Here is a 17,178-nt window from a genome sequence, read left to right as displayed (position 1 = left end):
TGAGAAATGACTTGAAAGCAGGAGAATCAGGTGGACTGAGGTGGAGTGTTACCACCAAAATAAAGCATTCCAGCCCCAAGAAAAATATAGTAAAGCATTTCCTTTATTTTGGTGCTTGACCAGGTCTTACATATTTATAACACTGACTTTTCTGGGTATTTTTCCCATGCGCCAGGGAATAGGTCTACTGGGTGACAAATCTAGAAGAGCTGGGTTATTTGTCTTTCACCTGCCCAGGTTACCACTGGCCATGCCAGCATGCCTGCTTGGTGCCTGGGCGAATCCCTCATTTTATCCACGTTCCAATAACCAAAGAGCTGTGTCTCTGACCTTGATAAATTCCTTGATAAAACTGTATTTACCAGCAGCTTCCAATATCACCTGAGCCCTTCCATCCTTTAATGTAGAAAATGCCTCTCCCTCTATCCCCGTTTATTATCTTGTCTGTAACTAGACATTGCCGCCAGAATGCGTCCCCTGCAGAAACTAGGCCTTTCCCCAGCAGGATCCTACAAATCCCCATCAATGTGGCACCACGCAGGTTTATAAAGAAGCAGGGATGCCTAATGCTTCTCCCTGTGACATCTGGAGAAGGACAAGTAAAGACCAGGTACATTCACGTGCTGCCACTCAGAGCAGCCAGAGAGCCGATTCACTTCCCTGGCCTCACAGGTCCTCTGTGAAGGTAACATGTGAGGTCCCTCCTCCTGCTCGATCGGGGCACAGTGTTCCCTTGGCTCTTGAAAGCCAGATTGCCTTCAGCCCTGGGGACCCTTTCATGACTCTTTGAACAGGCTGGGAGCTGATTTGTGGGATCCCTTTTCCATTTTTCTTTCCTGTCTGCCCCTACAAAGACCAAAGCATGAGAGGTACTCAATGCCACTGTCTGCCACAAGAAACCTGCTTGTAAAACGCGACTTTGTTCAGTGGTGATGGTGGGGAAGTAGGTGGCGCACACGGAGGGGAGAAGCTTCGTCTGAGGCCAGAGCAGAGAGGTCTTTTCTGAGGCACCAGATGGCACAGCAGCTCTGAGCCGGCGTCCCCGCCAAGGCTCGGCCTGTTCTGTTGCTGCAGCCACAAGCTCTAGGGCCGCTGGGCTGGGGGAGGGGCTCCCATCTGACTCCCACTCATGGACACGGGATGGTCACACCGACCTCGGCTCCATCTGGCCTCCTCCCCGGGACCTCCCTCAACCTTCAACCCTAACAACATGTTGATGGAAACCCCTCACGGCAGACCTCCAATGAATGCTTTTGTTGCTTTTTCAGCTGTAAAGGTGTTCATTTTCTAAAGCCAGTCTCTGCTCACCTTGCCGTCCTGACTTCTCTCACCTCGTTAAAACATGTGCTGTAAACAGGACCAAAAGGACGGTTGCTGTCTGGGTGGATCACCCAGCGACAGTGGCCTGCCCTGTGATGACACTGACCACTGTAGACCACAGGCTTGTTGTTGTTGTTGTTCGTTTTTTTCCCCTTTCATTCAGAGTGGTATTTAGGACTCAGAGACTAAACTGTTTCTAGGCTTTGTTCCATTTGGTTTCACATGGCTGTCATGGGTTTCTCCGGGGCATCCAGCAAGCCCCATGGAAGTCTTTATTTCTTGGTTTTGTTACCGATGAATGGAGGACCAGGGGTAGAATGAGTTCCACGTGGGTCTCTGCAGATTGGCCAACAGCACCCCAACCCCTGAAGGCAGTGGGGGCTGTGCTTCAGGACAGGCCTTGCTTCCTATGAGAGACACATGGGGAGCAGGCAGGCTGAACCCCTCCCTCCTGTCCTCCCACCAGCTGCCAAACTCAGGAGGCTCTCCCAGGAATGGAGCCCTTCCCAGGAAGTCCCTCCTGGGAGAGCTCCCACTTCTCCCCCTCCTCTGTGTCTGGCAGGAGGGCCCAGGGCTCTGCTTCCTTCTCAGGCCCTTCCTGGACATTTGTCTTGGCAAGTCTCAAGTTGGAGCCTGGGCAGCCTGCTGCTCACCAGCCCCTGCCCTGCACGGGGCAGTGATGGGATGAACCCCTGGGACCTTCTCCTGCCCTTGTCTTATCAGCAGCGCTATCTTCCTCCTGTGTGGGTTTCCTTCTGTGAGTGCAGAGCTGTGTCTGCCTCCAGGCCTCTCTCAGCCATTCTGTCCGCATCTGCTTCCCATCACCCAAGAATTCCCGAAACACTCTGATCTTGCTGATAGCACTATTTTAGGGTTTGTCACGGTGGTGTGACTTATTTTCAGTGCTGTTTTGGATTTTAAAACATCTTTCCTATTATATGTTTAGCATGGCAGACAAAATTCTGACCAAAACAAGGATCCAGTCCAACAGGTGTTGCTTGGTTTTTGACGGTCATCTCTTTTTAGGCCCCCATTGAACTTGATTTAGACGGGGTAGCTTTAGCTGATAATTTCTTAAAACTGGATGAGTATGTTGGTGGGAATGCAAACTAGTACAGCCACTATGGAGAACAGTGTGGAGATTCCTTAAAAAACTGGAAATAGAACTGCCTTATGACCCAGCAATCCCACTGCTGGGCATACACACTGAGGAAACCAGAAGGGAAAGAGACACGTGTACCCCAATGTTCATCGCAGCACTGTTTATAATAGCCAGGACATGGAAGCAACCTAGATGTCCATCAGCAGACGAATGGATAAGAAAGCTGTGGTACATATACACAATGGAGTATTACTCAGCCATTAAAAAGAATACATTTGAATCAGTTCTAATGAGGTGGATGAAACTGGAGCCTATTATACAGAGTGAAGTAAGCCAGAAAGAAAAACACCAATATAGTATACTAATGCATATATATGGAATTTAGAAAGATGGTAACAATAACCCTGTATACGAGACAGCAAAAGAGACACAGATGTATAGAACAGTCTTTTGGACTCGGTGGGAGAGGGAGAGGGTGGGATGATTTGGGAGAATGGCATTGAAACATGTATAATATCATATATGAAACGAGTCACCAGTCCAGGTTCGAAGCATGATACTGGATGCTTGGGGCTGGTGCACTCGGATGACCCAGAGGGATGGTATGGGGAGGGAGGAGGGAGGAGGGTTCAGGATGGGGAACACATGTATACCTGTGGCAGATTCATTTTGATATATGGCAAAACCAATACAATATTGTAAAGTTAAAAAATAAAATTAAATTAAAAAAAAAAACTGGATGAGTAAATTTATAATCCTACCAAAAAAAAAAAAATTTCTATGTTTGAATGGGATTTGGAGTAAGAGGTCAGGTCCAACATTTTCATCCTGTCTCCTCCCTCCATTAATAATTAACTGCTTACCATGTCACATATGTGTACTATAGTCAAAGAGAATGGGGTCATGGGCATCTTGTCTTACTGGACCTTCAGTGGGGAGGATAACAGAGTGTAAGGCCTTCAGGATACAGAACAAGAACTGGTCCTTGGTACTGCTGCCACCTCCCCCGGGCAAACCCTGAGTTCAGCAGAAATCGCGAGAACTTGTGCATTCATCCAATGAGACGTATTGAACACCTCCCACTTTATCATGTCATCCTGCATGAGCACCATATTTCCAGTGTATCAGTGCTTTGTGTATATTAGCTCATTCGATCTTTACAACAATCCTATTTATTATCCCCATTTTTACAGATGTAGGAACCAAGCATTAGACCAATTGGGTACCTAGGAAGTTCCTATTTTAGATCTCAAATCCTGTTTCTGATATTAACACAGTGCCCTTTGTACTACCAGATGCTGCTTCTCTTGAGAAGAGCAGTGTAGAGTCATGGATTTCTAAGCAAATAACATTCTGCATAGTATGTTTCAATTGCGACAGCAGTTTGACCATGTGCCTTGGAAGAATAAATTTTGGAGAACCAGTTTTGCCTCAGAGAGGGGACAACTGAGCTGGGCTTGTAGCAGAAAACACATATCCCAGGCAAAGAGAAGAACATGTGAAGAGTCTTAGAGGTGTGAAAGAGCACTGCATGTTTTAGAACTGGAGACATGTCCGGTTATGCCTCGAGCACAAAGCACGTTAGCCAGGAGGAAAGGTGTGAAGAGAGGAGAGATGAGTCTAGAAAGGTCCACTGGGACCAGCTGAAAAAGTTTTGTGTGATGATGAGGGAGCACTTCTGGACAGACTGAGTTTATGGGTTGTCTGGGAATTGATGGTCAGAAAGCTATTGGAGCTCAAGAAATAAATCTGTTTGGAGATTAAAATTTAGGTCTCAGCATCACATAGATGAAAGCTGGGGACTTTTCCCAGGGAGACAAGGTAGAAGGAAGTGAGAACAGAGCTGATGACAGCTTTGGGGCACAGCACAATTCATGAGGTGAACAGAGAAACAACAGACCATGAAAGACATGAGGAGAGATGCCTGGCAGACAGGAAGCGAGCCAGCAGGGCACATTGTTCATCATATTTTAACTCTTGGATGAAATTCAGTGATTTTTAACATAATGGGATTTGTTGATCTTAAAGGCAGCACTTAATTTTTTAATCTGTAAGACTTGATCAGTGTGGATTTCATGTTGATACTATGTGAACCCTCTTCCTAAACTTGTAGACATCTGCTCCCCAGATTTCAACTCTGAATCTAAATTCAGATGTAGATTTTAGAGCTAAATTCTGACCTTTCTTTTCGCAGATAGGTTTTTCTTCTCCCTCCGTAATAGCCCCCCACTCCCGCCCCCCATGGAGGTGAGAATGAGACTTGGTGACTGTTTTCTCCTTTAGCCAAGCTTCTAGGAGGGTCCATGCTATTTGCAGCTGATGTCAAGAAGCAGGAACAGCAGGGCTGCTCCTCATGCTGAAGAGCCATAATCCTATTACGCCCACCTTGAGGCTTTCGCGTTGGCTGCCTCTACAGCAGTAGATGGACTGAGGTGACTCAATTGACTTTTAAATCTCCAAGGGTCCCAGTTTCAAAATCCCCATGTCTAAGTCAAGTAGTAGATTAGGCCCCTTACTAAGAAGGCCTGGCTCCTTCAGAATCCCTGTGGCCATAGCTTTTCCTTCGGTGTCTGTGGGTCCCCCTACTTTCTGCATTCTACATGTGTCCTTAAGTGATAATCCTTGGCAGGAGGTGAACTTGGCTGGCATCTCCCTGGTTCATGGATTTAGTACCTGTCTTTGTACAGGCAGGATTAGGAAATATAGAAACAGTCCTCTTTGTTTCTGTAAGAGAAGGCTATCGTATTCTTTGGTTCATGTTAAAGCTGTCCTTGAGAACGTAATGCCCAAGGTATAAAAAGAGTTTTCTTCCAATTAGCCCCCTTTTGATCCGCGATATGGTTACAAATTATCTAATGCAACTATTTTAGAATATTTATAATTCACTTTCAATAGCTCAAAGTACTTATCTAACAATTGACTAAGTTCTAGATATAATTTGTTGAACCAAATGTCATACTTAATTTTTAAGTTCATTTTTCTTATGCAAGGGCTTGAGTTTTAGATATCAGGCTGCTGCTTTTTTTTCACTTACACAAATGAATATGCAGATACCTTCCTATTTGCTGCTTCCTTTAGCTCTCACATTACTCTCACAAAGATATTGTCCCCAGTTTACAGAAGAAACTGAGTCTCTGATGTCACGTGACTGGTCAGGGGTTGCACGAGGGTTAAAACCTGATCTTCAGACTCTAAATTCAGTGCTCTGCTCAGTACAGCAGCAAGACTTTCTGAATTTACTTGATCAAGGAAAGATTTACTTTTTTTTTTTTAATTGCCATGCCACATAGCTTGTGGATCTTAGTTACCTGACCTGGGACTAAGCCCAGGCCACATCAATGAAAGGAAAGCATGGAGTCTCAACCACTGGACTACCAGGGAATTCCCAAAGAACATTCTTTATAGTAGTGTAATGATGGAACACCACTGGTAGCTCACTGAGGTTTATAAGTTTTGTATATTGTAACATTGAATAATGCTATAAGTTACTGAAATTTTGGGAGAGTGTATAACACAGGTGATGATTATGTAATAAGTAACACTCATGACTACAATAGTCAGCTGAGAGTAAATGCCACCTGATCACCAATGTGGAGAGTGACTTCCTAGAGCTCTCAGAATTAATAACACGTTTGTTTGTTTGTTTGTTTGTTTGTTTAGTTTCAAAAACATTAGGGTTCCTTATATTGCAGAGAGCAATAGAAGGTCCAAATTACTAACCAATCATCCCTTTTCCCATTGATGTAAAATTAAACACGAGTCGTGATTTCAGACAAAGGTCTGTCTAGTCAAGGCTATGGTTTTTCCAGTGGTCATGTATGGATGTGAGAGTTGGACTATAAAGAAAGCTGAGCGCCAAGGAATTTATGCTTTTGAACTGTGGTGTTGGAGAAGACTCTTGCGAGTCCCTTGGACTGTAAGGAGATCCAACCAGTCCATCCTAAAGGAGAGCAGTCCTGGGTGTTCATTGGAAGGTCTGATGTTGAAGCTGAAACTCCAATACTTTGGCCACCTGATGCGAAGAGCTGACTCATTTGAAAAGACCCTGATGGTGGGAAAGATTGAGGGCAGGAGAAGGGGATGACAGAGGATGAGATGGTTGGATGGCATCACCGACTCAATGGACATGGGTTTGGGTGGACTCCAGGAGTTGGTGATGGACAGGGAGGCCTGGCGTGCTGTGGTTCATGGGATCACAGAGTTGGACACGACTGAGTGACTGAACTGAACTGATTTCAGAATAACTACTGACATGAAAGATGATCAGAAATCCTATCAGTCCTCCCATGCCAAGATGTCCAAAATGTGTCCAAACCTCATTCTTAAAGGCAAGGTATATGACAGTAGTTTGAGACTAAATTATAGGGGGAAAAAAAAACTGTGCCTAGTATACTGATTAACATCTCATGGAAGAGTGGTAGACCATGGTACAGAGTTTGGGGAATGTGAGGTATTCTTCCCTACTTTCCCTTTCTTAATAATTCCACACACTATTTGCCTTCTGCTCATCTCATGTCCTCACCTCCAGAGGGAGGTGAGAAAACATTGTTTATATAAATCCTTTAAGTCCTGTGGTAGAAGCACATTACACAACCCAGAACAATAGTGATAGCAACATTATTCTTCTAGGCTAAGATACCACATAGGATCCCAAGAAATTTGTGTCAGTCATCAAGTTGATCCCAAGAAATTTGTGTCAGTCATCAAGTTGATTGAACCAGCAGTTCCTGGTGATGTTAAAAGATAACTTTGTTGATCTTGATTAAGGTAGTAATGAAAGGTAATTTTGCAGAATCATCATCTACAAAATAAGAGATCTAAGTTAGCCAACTACAATGTGAGCAGAGATGTTCCTCCCTCTGAGGTTGGAAGGGAAGGGGATTAGGTGCAGTTTTGATTTCTTCCGTGTCCTTCCATCAAGGAACAGGTTCATGTCAAAATTCCCTTTAGGAATTATCATAGCATCATCTCTCCTCCTGCCAGGGTCTTTTCATCAGGATTTCTCCTAAGAATTCCCTGAACATGTTTTACTGGCCCCTGAAGCCCCTTCTGTATTTCAAACTCTAGTAATGACTTTTAGCTCATTATTTCCTTGTTACTTTTTTCTTTGTAGACCTGGACAGAGGACCATGGATGACCTAGAAATTATCTATGAAGAACTCCTTCACATTAAAGCCTTATCCCATCTTTCTACCACAGTAAGTTGTCTCTTAGCTGAGCATGGTTGGGGGCACTTTGAATTAAATGCACTGTTAGGACTGGGGGGAGAGGACTATAGTCTGAGGGAGAAACAGGGATGCCTAAATTCTACCTCATAAATCACCCCTTCTCACTCTCCTGAGATGCTAAGGAAGTTATACCTACATACAATCACCAAAGAAGGATCAAGTATTACTACGTTATTAGGAGTTGCCCTAAACATTAGAGCAGCCTGATGTGAGTGGAATTGGAGCATATACTTCAAACTTCCCGAGCCTTGGAACCTGCCATAATTCAGCACAGAGCCAGGCTTTAAGATAGGTTTTCAGTCCCTTGCATGAAATAAAGAGCCATATGGGGCAGCAGCGAGAGAAATCAAGATGACCTGGCCTGGCCCAGGGGGCCACTCCACCCAGGTTTGCTGCCAAATTGAGAAAAGAAGCAGAAGGTGCCAAAGTGCATTGGTTCAGGTATTTTAGGGCATAAGAGCAACACTTGCTGGTAGAAAATGGCCCAATGCCTGTATCTGACTCTGAACGTTTACATGATTAGGATATTATAGAAAAGCAGCGGACAGAAATGCCTCCTGCCATAGGAGGAACACAGAAACATGAGTTCCAGGCAACGTACGTCTCCTATATGGTAATAATTAATAATAATGAGGATGATGATAATAAAAAGTCGTTTCAACATCTACAGATTATATGCCATGTTTGCAAATGACATGCCAGGCTCCTCAGCGGTGTCTGCCTGCCTCGCTGGTCTTTCATTCCCAGCTCACGAGGTGACACCACGCTGTGAGGGTCACTCGGTGGCAGCGTCTGCAGTCCCTGCTGTGGGCTGTAAAGCCCGGGTCTCTGCTGAGAGCAGAGAGGCACTCCCCACAACCCCAGGGGGAGTGCTGCAGACCTTCCCCTTTAACCCAGCCAGGGCTGCCTTCACATGCTCCCCCTGCCTGCATTCCTCGGGTCGGGAAGCTTGCTCACCTACCCGGGGTATCCAAGGGTCTGGTCCAGCCCACCCTCCCACCACCACCCTGTCACCATCACTCTCTCCGTGGTGGGATACATCCAGCACCCAGGGGCCTCACCCAGGGAGCTCCCACATCTGTAGGGGAAGCGGCGGGGGCCCCACAAGCTCATGCTGGACAGGGGAGTACAGGAGACCGCTGTGCCCTACCTGCTGTCTGGGTCTCCACCCTGCATGTGTTCTGACTTCCGCTGCCTTGGAAGAACCATGGGTAGTAGAGAGGAGGGGGAGGCTTCTACCTCAAACTCCAGGTCCCCAGGCGCTGTGGAAGTTCTCAGGTTATTTGGTTCTTAGGGAGACAGAGCCATAATTTGGGACCATAATTTGGAATTTAAAAAGAAACAGCTATCAAAATCTCCACACAGGGACTTCCCCCTTGGGGTCTAAGACTCTTTGCTCCCAACACAGGGGGCATGGGTTCGACTCCTGGTCAGGCAACTAAATCTCATAGGCCACAACTGAAGATGCCATGTGCCACGACTAAGACCCAGCAGAGCCAAGTAAATAAATAAATATTTTTTAAAAAATCTCTTCCCACATTAAGCTTAATCATTCAACTTCAAGACACTGAGTTTTTCAACATGTTTGCACTTACGCATGATGTGTGATGCAAGGAAGAACCTCCCGGAGCAAGAGTTACATGATACTGTGGATGCTCTCACCCTCTCACCATGACAAAAGATAGGCAGAGAAGCTGCCTAGGTCTCATGCATGTGCGACCACATTGTAAACAGTCTCTGGGAAGCTGAGCTTGTATGAATGAGCATATAAAATAGCTTTTGTAAAAGTGTCAAGAACCTAGTGGCACAAGACACAGAAGCAGCCAAACTGTTCATGGACAAGTGTGTGACTAAAGAAGAGGTGGTATGCATATGTGATGGAGTACTGCTCAGCCACAGAGAAGAACAAAATCTTGCCATTTGCAGCAACATGGATGAACCTAGGGATTATCATGCCAAGTGAAGTAAGTCAGACAGAGAAAGGCTAATGTATCATATGTTACTTATATGTGAAACCTAAAAGAAGTGATACAGAGGAACTCACTTATAAAACAGACACACAGATGTAGAAAATAAACTTATGGTTACAAATGGGGAAGGGAAGAAGGGATATGATTGGAATTTGAGATTGACAGATACAGTCGTGTCCGACTCTTTGCGACCCCATGGACTGTAGCCTATCAGGCTCCTCCATCCATGGGATTTTCCAGGCAAGAGTGCTGGAGTGGATTGCCACTTCCTTCTCCTGGGGATCTTCCTGACCCAGGAATCGAACCCAGGTCTCCCACATTGCAGGCAAACACTTTACCGTCTGAGCCACCAGGGAAGCCCAACAGATACAACTACTACCTATAAAATAGATAAATAACAAGGTCCTACTGTATAGCATGGGGAATTGTATTCAGTATTTTATAATAAAATAAAATGGAAAATCAGAAAAAGAATAGATATGTGTATAACTGAATCACTTTGGTGAAATATTGTAGATCAACTATATTTCAGTTAAAAAACGAATCTAGTGGCACATGTCATGGAAGTGGTTCTAGGTGGGAGGAGCAGCCAGGCAGAGTGGGAGGCGGCTGGGTGGAAGTTAGCGCTGTCCAGAAAGAGAGCAAGTCCCTTCCCCACACCCCGCAATCTGCCTTTTCCCTGCACTCTTTCTCTTTTTCTTCTAGGTGAAACGGGAGTTGGCAGCGGTTCTCATTTTTGAGTCTCATGCCAAAGGAGGGACTGTGTGTAAGTGAAGGCTGTAATGGTGCATGGCGCCTGGCTTGCCCCGTCCCGAGCATGTGCCCCTGGAGCCTGACTGTAAATGCTCCCCTTTCTTAGACCTGAGACAGACTTGCCAGGATGTCACGTGGCATGTTTTTGTTTTTCTGGACCCGTGATTATTCCCAGCATGGCTGTGGCTTGGCAGCCTGGTGGGTGTCAGGTACCAGCCTGGGAGCGTTTACCAGCCAGCATCTCTACTTGCTCCCTCCCCTGCTGGCTCAAGGTCGTGTTTAAAGAGGGTGGGATGAAGTCACACTGTCTTCAGGGAAAACCTTCACACAGTGACCTCACTTCAATTTTGTGGCTTGGGAAGACCTAATCTGTCTCTTGAGAGGCTAGTTAGAATAGCGTACTCTCCTGCTTGCTTCTCACGCTTCCACTATCAGCTGCAAGCCTGAGAGAATTTCTTTGCCCAGATATTTATGCAGTACTACTATGTAGTGGAGAAGGAAAATGGCAGCCCACTCCAGTACTCTTGCCTGGAAAATTCCATGGACTGAGCAGCCTGGTAGCCTACAGTCCATGGGGTCGCAAAGAGTCGGACACGACTGAGCAACTTCATTTCACGTTCACTATGTAGTATCTCTCCAGTAAGTACATCGTAGTTTAGTTCTATGACCATATATGGGAGCAAGAAATTGAAAGTGAAAGTCTTAAGTCGTTCAGTTGTGTCTGACTCCTTGCGACATGGACTGTAGCCTGCCAGGCTCCTCTGTCCATGGGATGCTCCATGCAAGAATACTGGAGTGGGTTGCCATTTCCTTCTCCAGGGGATCTTCCTGACCCAGGAGTCGAACCCAGGTCTCCCACATTGCAGGTGGATTCTTTACTGTGTGAGCCCACCGGGGAAGCCAGAAGGCCTCTTAAGAAATTGAAATTTCATATTATAAATGTGAGCAGAATTATTTTGACTAGCATTTCCCACTCATCCTACAAAACCTTTCTTGGAAAACATGGTGAGTGGGGTATTCAGGACACGAAATGCCTCCTCTAATTTCTCTTGGAGAATTGCAAGACACAAGCATGCTCTGTTTCTCAGGAGTTCTACAATAAGGAAAAATTTCACACCACTTAAACTGATACCGCCTTAACCTAATGAAACATAGAAAACATTTTTAATGGATACCTATTAACTTTTCAAGAGACCATCTTTGGAAAATCTTGCTCTTTCTTCAGATTGAGCTGTGTTAGTCAAATAAACAGAGACCATGAATTGTAAAAGCAAAAAGAGTTAACATCGATGTTTCAAATATTTTACTTTTAGTCCTCAAAAGTGTATATCTAATATTGCTAGTTACTTTAAAAAGAATGTTTTTTCTTTACTTTTTAAAGGTTCACATTAACATTTTAAAAATGTTTATATTACTGGTGACTTACAACTTCTTTTGTGCTTTTCCTTCAATCTTTCTGACAGTTTTCATTTTATTATGAAATATTTAAGTATTTCAGACAAATCACTAGAGATTGTTACAAACCCCTTTTTATTTATTTATTTTTACAAACCCCTTCTTAAAAAACACTTTTATCAAGTACTAACCTGACACTCTATTTTTTAATATTTTCATTTTTTATATTTTCTAAAAAATGAAATCCTACATTTGAAGAGTCTCTGTTTCCTTTTTTATCTCATTCTTCTCTTTTCCTCTCCAAGGTAACTCATACCCTATATCATGTGATTATCATTCCAACCCATTTTTTAAAAATATATGTAGATATGTATCCATCAACAATATGTAGTGCTGATTTGCATGTTTTCAGACTTCACATTGGGCTTCCTGGTGGCTCAGTGGTAAAGAATCCGCCTGCTGATGTAGAAGATGTGGGTTTGACACCTGGGTCAGGAAGATCCCCTGGAGAAGGAAATGGCAACCCACTCTAGTATTCTTGCCTGGAGAATTCCATGGACAGAGGAGCCTGTCGGGCTACAGTCCATGGGGCCGGAAAAGAATAAAACACAACTGAGCAACTAAACGACAACAAATTTCATGTTATTGGTCAGATTACTTTTAAAAAACGATGTTCTATAGCTTAGTAAGTTTTGATGAGTTGTGGGGGGAAGTGGATTGCTTTAAGGAATGGATTGCTGGAGAATTAATAGTAAATATATATCTGTAGGACATAGCAAGGAGTGCAGTGTTCCTGTTTCTTTCATGTTCTAAAGAAAAGGAAGTAATATTCCACCTGAATAAGTTAGCATTTGCTAGTTTTTTTTTTTCCCTCCTGGAATTAAATGCATAATTCTGAGGCCTTTAAAATGATGATTTGATAAGCTGTAATTTATATTGATGTGCTTCTATTCTTGTCATAAGTCTTTTTTTCTTTTTGTATCTAGTATTTAACCAAGGGGAAGAAGGCACCTCCTGGTACATTATTCTAAAAGGATCAGTGAATGTAGTCATTTATGGCAAGGTATATATTTTTTTTCTTTTGAAACTTTATTATGCTGCATTTACTACTGGCTCTAAGTATTAAGAATGTAATGCTACAGTTAAACTTGCTACAATATTGGTACTCAATGTAGAAAAGACATTATAGCCTCTCGAATCATATACTATCTAAATTTTTATACTCAGAGTAGCACTGAACTTTCTGGGACTCATGGATTATAATGTATGTATGTAAGTTAGGTCCTAGCACACGTTACTCAATGAAAGAAAAATGAAACACTATAATTTAATTTTGTGATCCCCTCCCCCGTGACTTCTCTGGGTACAGCCTGTTGATATATATTCAGTGTTTTCGGGGCAGAGGGGCTTGTGGTGTGAGGCGGGTGGGTGTGTGCCCTGTTCCAGGGATCACCTTCATCTGCATGATTTGTTCTCTCCAGGGTGTGGTCTGTACCCTGCATGAGGGCGATGACTTTGGCAAGTTAGCCCTAGTGAATGATGCCCCAAGAGCTGCCTCCATCGTCTTGAGAGAAGATAACTGCCATTTCTTAAGAGTAGACAAGGAGGATTTCAACCGGATCCTGAGGGTGAGTCTGAGGTGCAGTGTGGCTGAGGGGCTCCCTGTTGCCACTTTTGCCTGATAAGTGAAGGGTTGATGGTAGTGTTATTCGAGCAGCGCAGTGACTAATGAATGCTCTAGGGCCAAAGAGCCTTGCTTACAGACCTGGTATGTTCAGTGTGCTGGTGTGGGTTCTGGGGTTCAGAGGTGATAGTCTAGTAAAGCTGTAAATATGTCACACTGTTCCGGACCAAATAACCTGCACACCCCTGAACCAGTTCATGAGCATTAAAACACAGAGATGCCTTGGCAAAATATCACAATCTGAGACATTTCTCTTTGCTATCCTAGGCTCCCCCTTCTGCGTCTGTCCTCTCCTCCTTCTCCATATGTTTCTCTATCCTAAACCTCCTATCTCTTCCCAGATCTGAACCTTATATCCTCTCCCACCCTCTGAATTTATTTAGTGACTACATGTTAGCGGCAATTAATATCCACCATGGTTATTCCACGAAGCGTTTTCCTTTCAAGTGAATCAAATTGATTCACCCTCAAGGAATTTCAGACTTCAACAAGTAGATGAAGAATAGTTCTGTGGTAGATGGAAGCTTGTGACAGTATTAGTGAGAGCGGGTGACATTTAGAATAGATGATCCCTGGGTTCTCGCTATCAGCCAGCTCCTGGTCCCTTGGGAGGGCCAATCCAACTTAAGTGGTGGAGGCCTGACTGTGGATTGCTGGGCATCTGAGAGCGTGCCAGCGGTCCTGGCCTTTCAGGTGGCCTGTGGCCTCTCCCCCTCACCCAGAGAGACTGTTCCCTCCAGGATCACTTTGCTCTCATCCCTGCCAGCTCACAGAGCAGGCTTCCTCCTCTGCCCCTCCCAGCCTGAGCATCCTTCTGTATCCTCCGCTAAAATCCTCAATGCACCTTCTATGCTTTCTGGTACCTTTGGTGTTATTTAATGATGACTTATAATCTCATTCCCATTCTTTATGTGTGGACACCTATCCCTACTCTTTCATGGCAAGATTCCTGACAACAAAATTTGTCTTAGGAATATATTCTCTTAATGTGAACAAAATTAAGTTAAAAATTAAATAATATAGGAAAAAAAAATCCACCATATGGAATTTGACTTGGTTGTTATCCTGTCTCTTCAAATAGCCAAAGGATGAGAAAAAGCATACTAAATTTTTTTAATAAATTATTTTAAATGAATTTGAAATTTGAACTTTACACTTTTCAAAGTTTACACACATGGAATTTACACTCAGCCACAAAATTCTTTGAAAGAATCAGATTAGGACCATTATCATGGATGTACTTGAAAAATATTTTTAACAAGCTTCAAACTGGTATTTTTAAAAGTCTTTTGATTTTTAAAAACATGCCACTCCTAAGAAAACTATATGCCCTCAGAAGATAATCAGAATGCAAGAACTCTGTGGAGTGGAGGGCTATTTGCCACATAGCTTTATAGAGACTAAGCGGCTTGGCTCCTGTCTCTCCGCTGTACCGCCCTCTCCCAGAGGTTCCTCTGAGCACAGCCACTCCTCTCTCCTTGGCTGATTTTCTGAATCGTGGGTAAAAGTAGCATTTTAAAACCACGTGCCTCCAACCTCATCTGGTCCTCTCTGACCGTTCCAGCCCTTGACTTTGAAAATGACTTAATTTGTAGACGCAACAATTAGCATCACAAGCAGAAAATGAGTTTCTGAAGCATTTGAAATTTTTGTCATTGTCTGAGAAAACGGCAGCATCTGTATGTGGTGTAATTTGTATTTGCAGGACGTTGAGGCGAATACAGTCAGACTTAAAGAACATGACCAAGATGTCTTGGTGCTGGAGAAGGTCCCAGCAGGGAACAGGGCTTCTAATCAAGGAAACTCACAGCCTCAGCAAAAGTAGGTTTGCCTCCAACACTGCAATTGCCAGACTATGATTAACCTTTTCACATGGTATCATCATCTCTACAATAGCACGTTCTCCTTTTTTTGTGGAAGACGGCAGCCTGTGTGACTGTTTTTTTTCCTCTCTATTGACTAATCACACATCTTGTGGAGGATAATGTATCCGTTTCTGGCACTGCGTCGAGCTTGGTGCTGCCTAGAGTAATTCCGGAGAGAATATTCCCCTACTCTAAGAATGCTTCCTCTATACTATGTTCAACTGTGGTAGCTTTGGAGCAGAAGGCATCGGTAAGAACAATAGGAATAGGAATGCCAGGCAGCTTGAGGGATACACAGGCCCCTGGGTATGGAGAACCTTTGGCATTTGAATTTCATATGTAGGATTTCTCAAGAAGTGTTTTCATCTTGTTATCTGCATAACTATCTTTGATGGAAACCCAGACTTCAGATATAAAACAGTCTATTGACTGTGACCTGGAACCATACATTAGACCTCATCCATAGTTATTCCTGCAAATTTCAGAAGGGTATTTGCTTCCCATTTAACATCAGATCACCCATTTAACTGATTCTTTTTCAGTATATGTGTACTCAGTTCCATCTTTTGCTGCAGCTTCTTTTTTTTTTTTTGCTACAACTTCTTACATGAGATTTAATCAAATGTATCAACATTTGAATAGTAAGACAGAGGAATTAGGAAATGTGGCTCTAAGAAATGGAAGAAAACTACAGAATCTCATTTTAAAAATAAAGATTAATTTTTAATCTTAGAGTAATAAAAACACCAATTCTGTAGCTAAAGACATGTGGCCAAAGACTGTGTTGGAAAAGAATGCATCCCAAGTATTTTTCTTTGTTTGCCAAGTAAATGGGCAGTTCCCATTAATCAGTCCACTCACCATAAATGATGAGTTTTTATTGTTTAGACTGAAAGCCTAAGGCTCAGACATTTCATCTAGATGAGTCAACATATCTGCAAAGAAGAGAGGAAGGAACAGAATGTTATTGAAGAGCCATAGTGTATCTTGCATATTTTATCTAATCCTTATTACAACCCCTTTTAATGAATGGTGGAAAATTTTAGGCTCAGAGAAGTAAGTTACTTGCCCAGGATTACAACACTGGTAATGGTAGAGCTTGCATTCCAGTCCAGCTTGACCAACTTCTGAGTCTGTGCTCCTTTAGCCTCACAAATTACTCTAACAAAATATACTATTAATATATAAATATATCTTTAACACTATCTAGTAAATGTTGCAAAGCAGTATATTTCAAAAGGGCTGACATAAAATAGACAATATTACAAACTTTTCACTTACAAACCTATAAAATTACTGTCCAGAATTCTTTATTTTTCTACTTTTCACTAACTATAAATTCTTGAAAAATGTTCTTGCGCAAATGTTTTTCAACAGTTGTCCTTCCAGCTGACAAAGGAGGATAAGAATGAAAACATTTTTTTTTTTAATGTGAAGGCTGGGACTACCCCCAGTGATTTTCTTTGTTGCTCTTAAATATAACAGTCCGTTTTATGTGATCATCTACATCTTTGATAATGCCTCAGATGTCTCAGGAAAATTTTGTTACCTGCAAAAGTAAGCCTTGAAAATTCCCTGTAACCTTAAAGATGTCCTTGGAAGGCCCCCTTCCCTCACCTCTTCATGGTGTGGTGGGAGCAGTGATCAAAAGGGTTTGTAAATTACAACAGCACTATATTCAGAGTGCTCTCCAAATATAGATTTTTTATTAACTCAAACTAAAAGGAAAAAGAGAGCCCACATATATTGATTTTATTTTTGGCCTGGATCTGATTTCTATTATAATTGGATTGGCCCAAAATTTCATTCGGATTTTAAACCCAAATGAACTTTTTGGTCAATCGAATACCTCCTTATTTGT

The 17,178-nt window shown here is 43.1% G+C and overlaps 1 protein-coding gene across 8 annotated transcripts in view; it reads left to right on the top strand.

Moving 5' to 3' along the window:
• RAPGEF4 (Rap guanine nucleotide exchange factor 4) overlaps positions 1 to 17,178 on the top strand; it is a 333,429-nt gene that overhangs the window by 254,153 nt on the left and 62,098 nt on the right. For all 8 annotated transcript variants that reach the window (XM_070803236.1, XM_019970793.2, XM_019970802.2 and 5 more), the window contains 5 exons: positions 7,536 to 7,620; positions 10,326 to 10,386; positions 12,755 to 12,831; positions 13,250 to 13,396; positions 15,158 to 15,273. In XM_070803236.1, the coding sequence (XP_070659337.1) occupies positions 7,536 to 7,620; positions 10,326 to 10,386; positions 12,755 to 12,831; positions 13,250 to 13,396; positions 15,158 to 15,273 (486 nt within the window). The remainder of the gene's footprint in view (positions 1 to 7,535; positions 7,621 to 10,325; positions 10,387 to 12,754; positions 12,832 to 13,249; positions 13,397 to 15,157; positions 15,274 to 17,178) is intronic.

Source organism: Bos indicus, chromosome 2 (genome assembly GCF_029378745.1).
Source record: "Bos indicus isolate NIAB-ARS_2022 breed Sahiwal x Tharparkar chromosome 2, NIAB-ARS_B.indTharparkar_mat_pri_1.0, whole genome shotgun sequence".
Lineage (NCBI taxonomy): Eukaryota > Metazoa > Chordata > Mammalia > Artiodactyla > Bovidae > Bos > Bos indicus.
The sequence above is the reverse complement of the archived record's forward strand: the minus strand, read 5'-3'. Positions and strand labels throughout refer to the sequence as shown.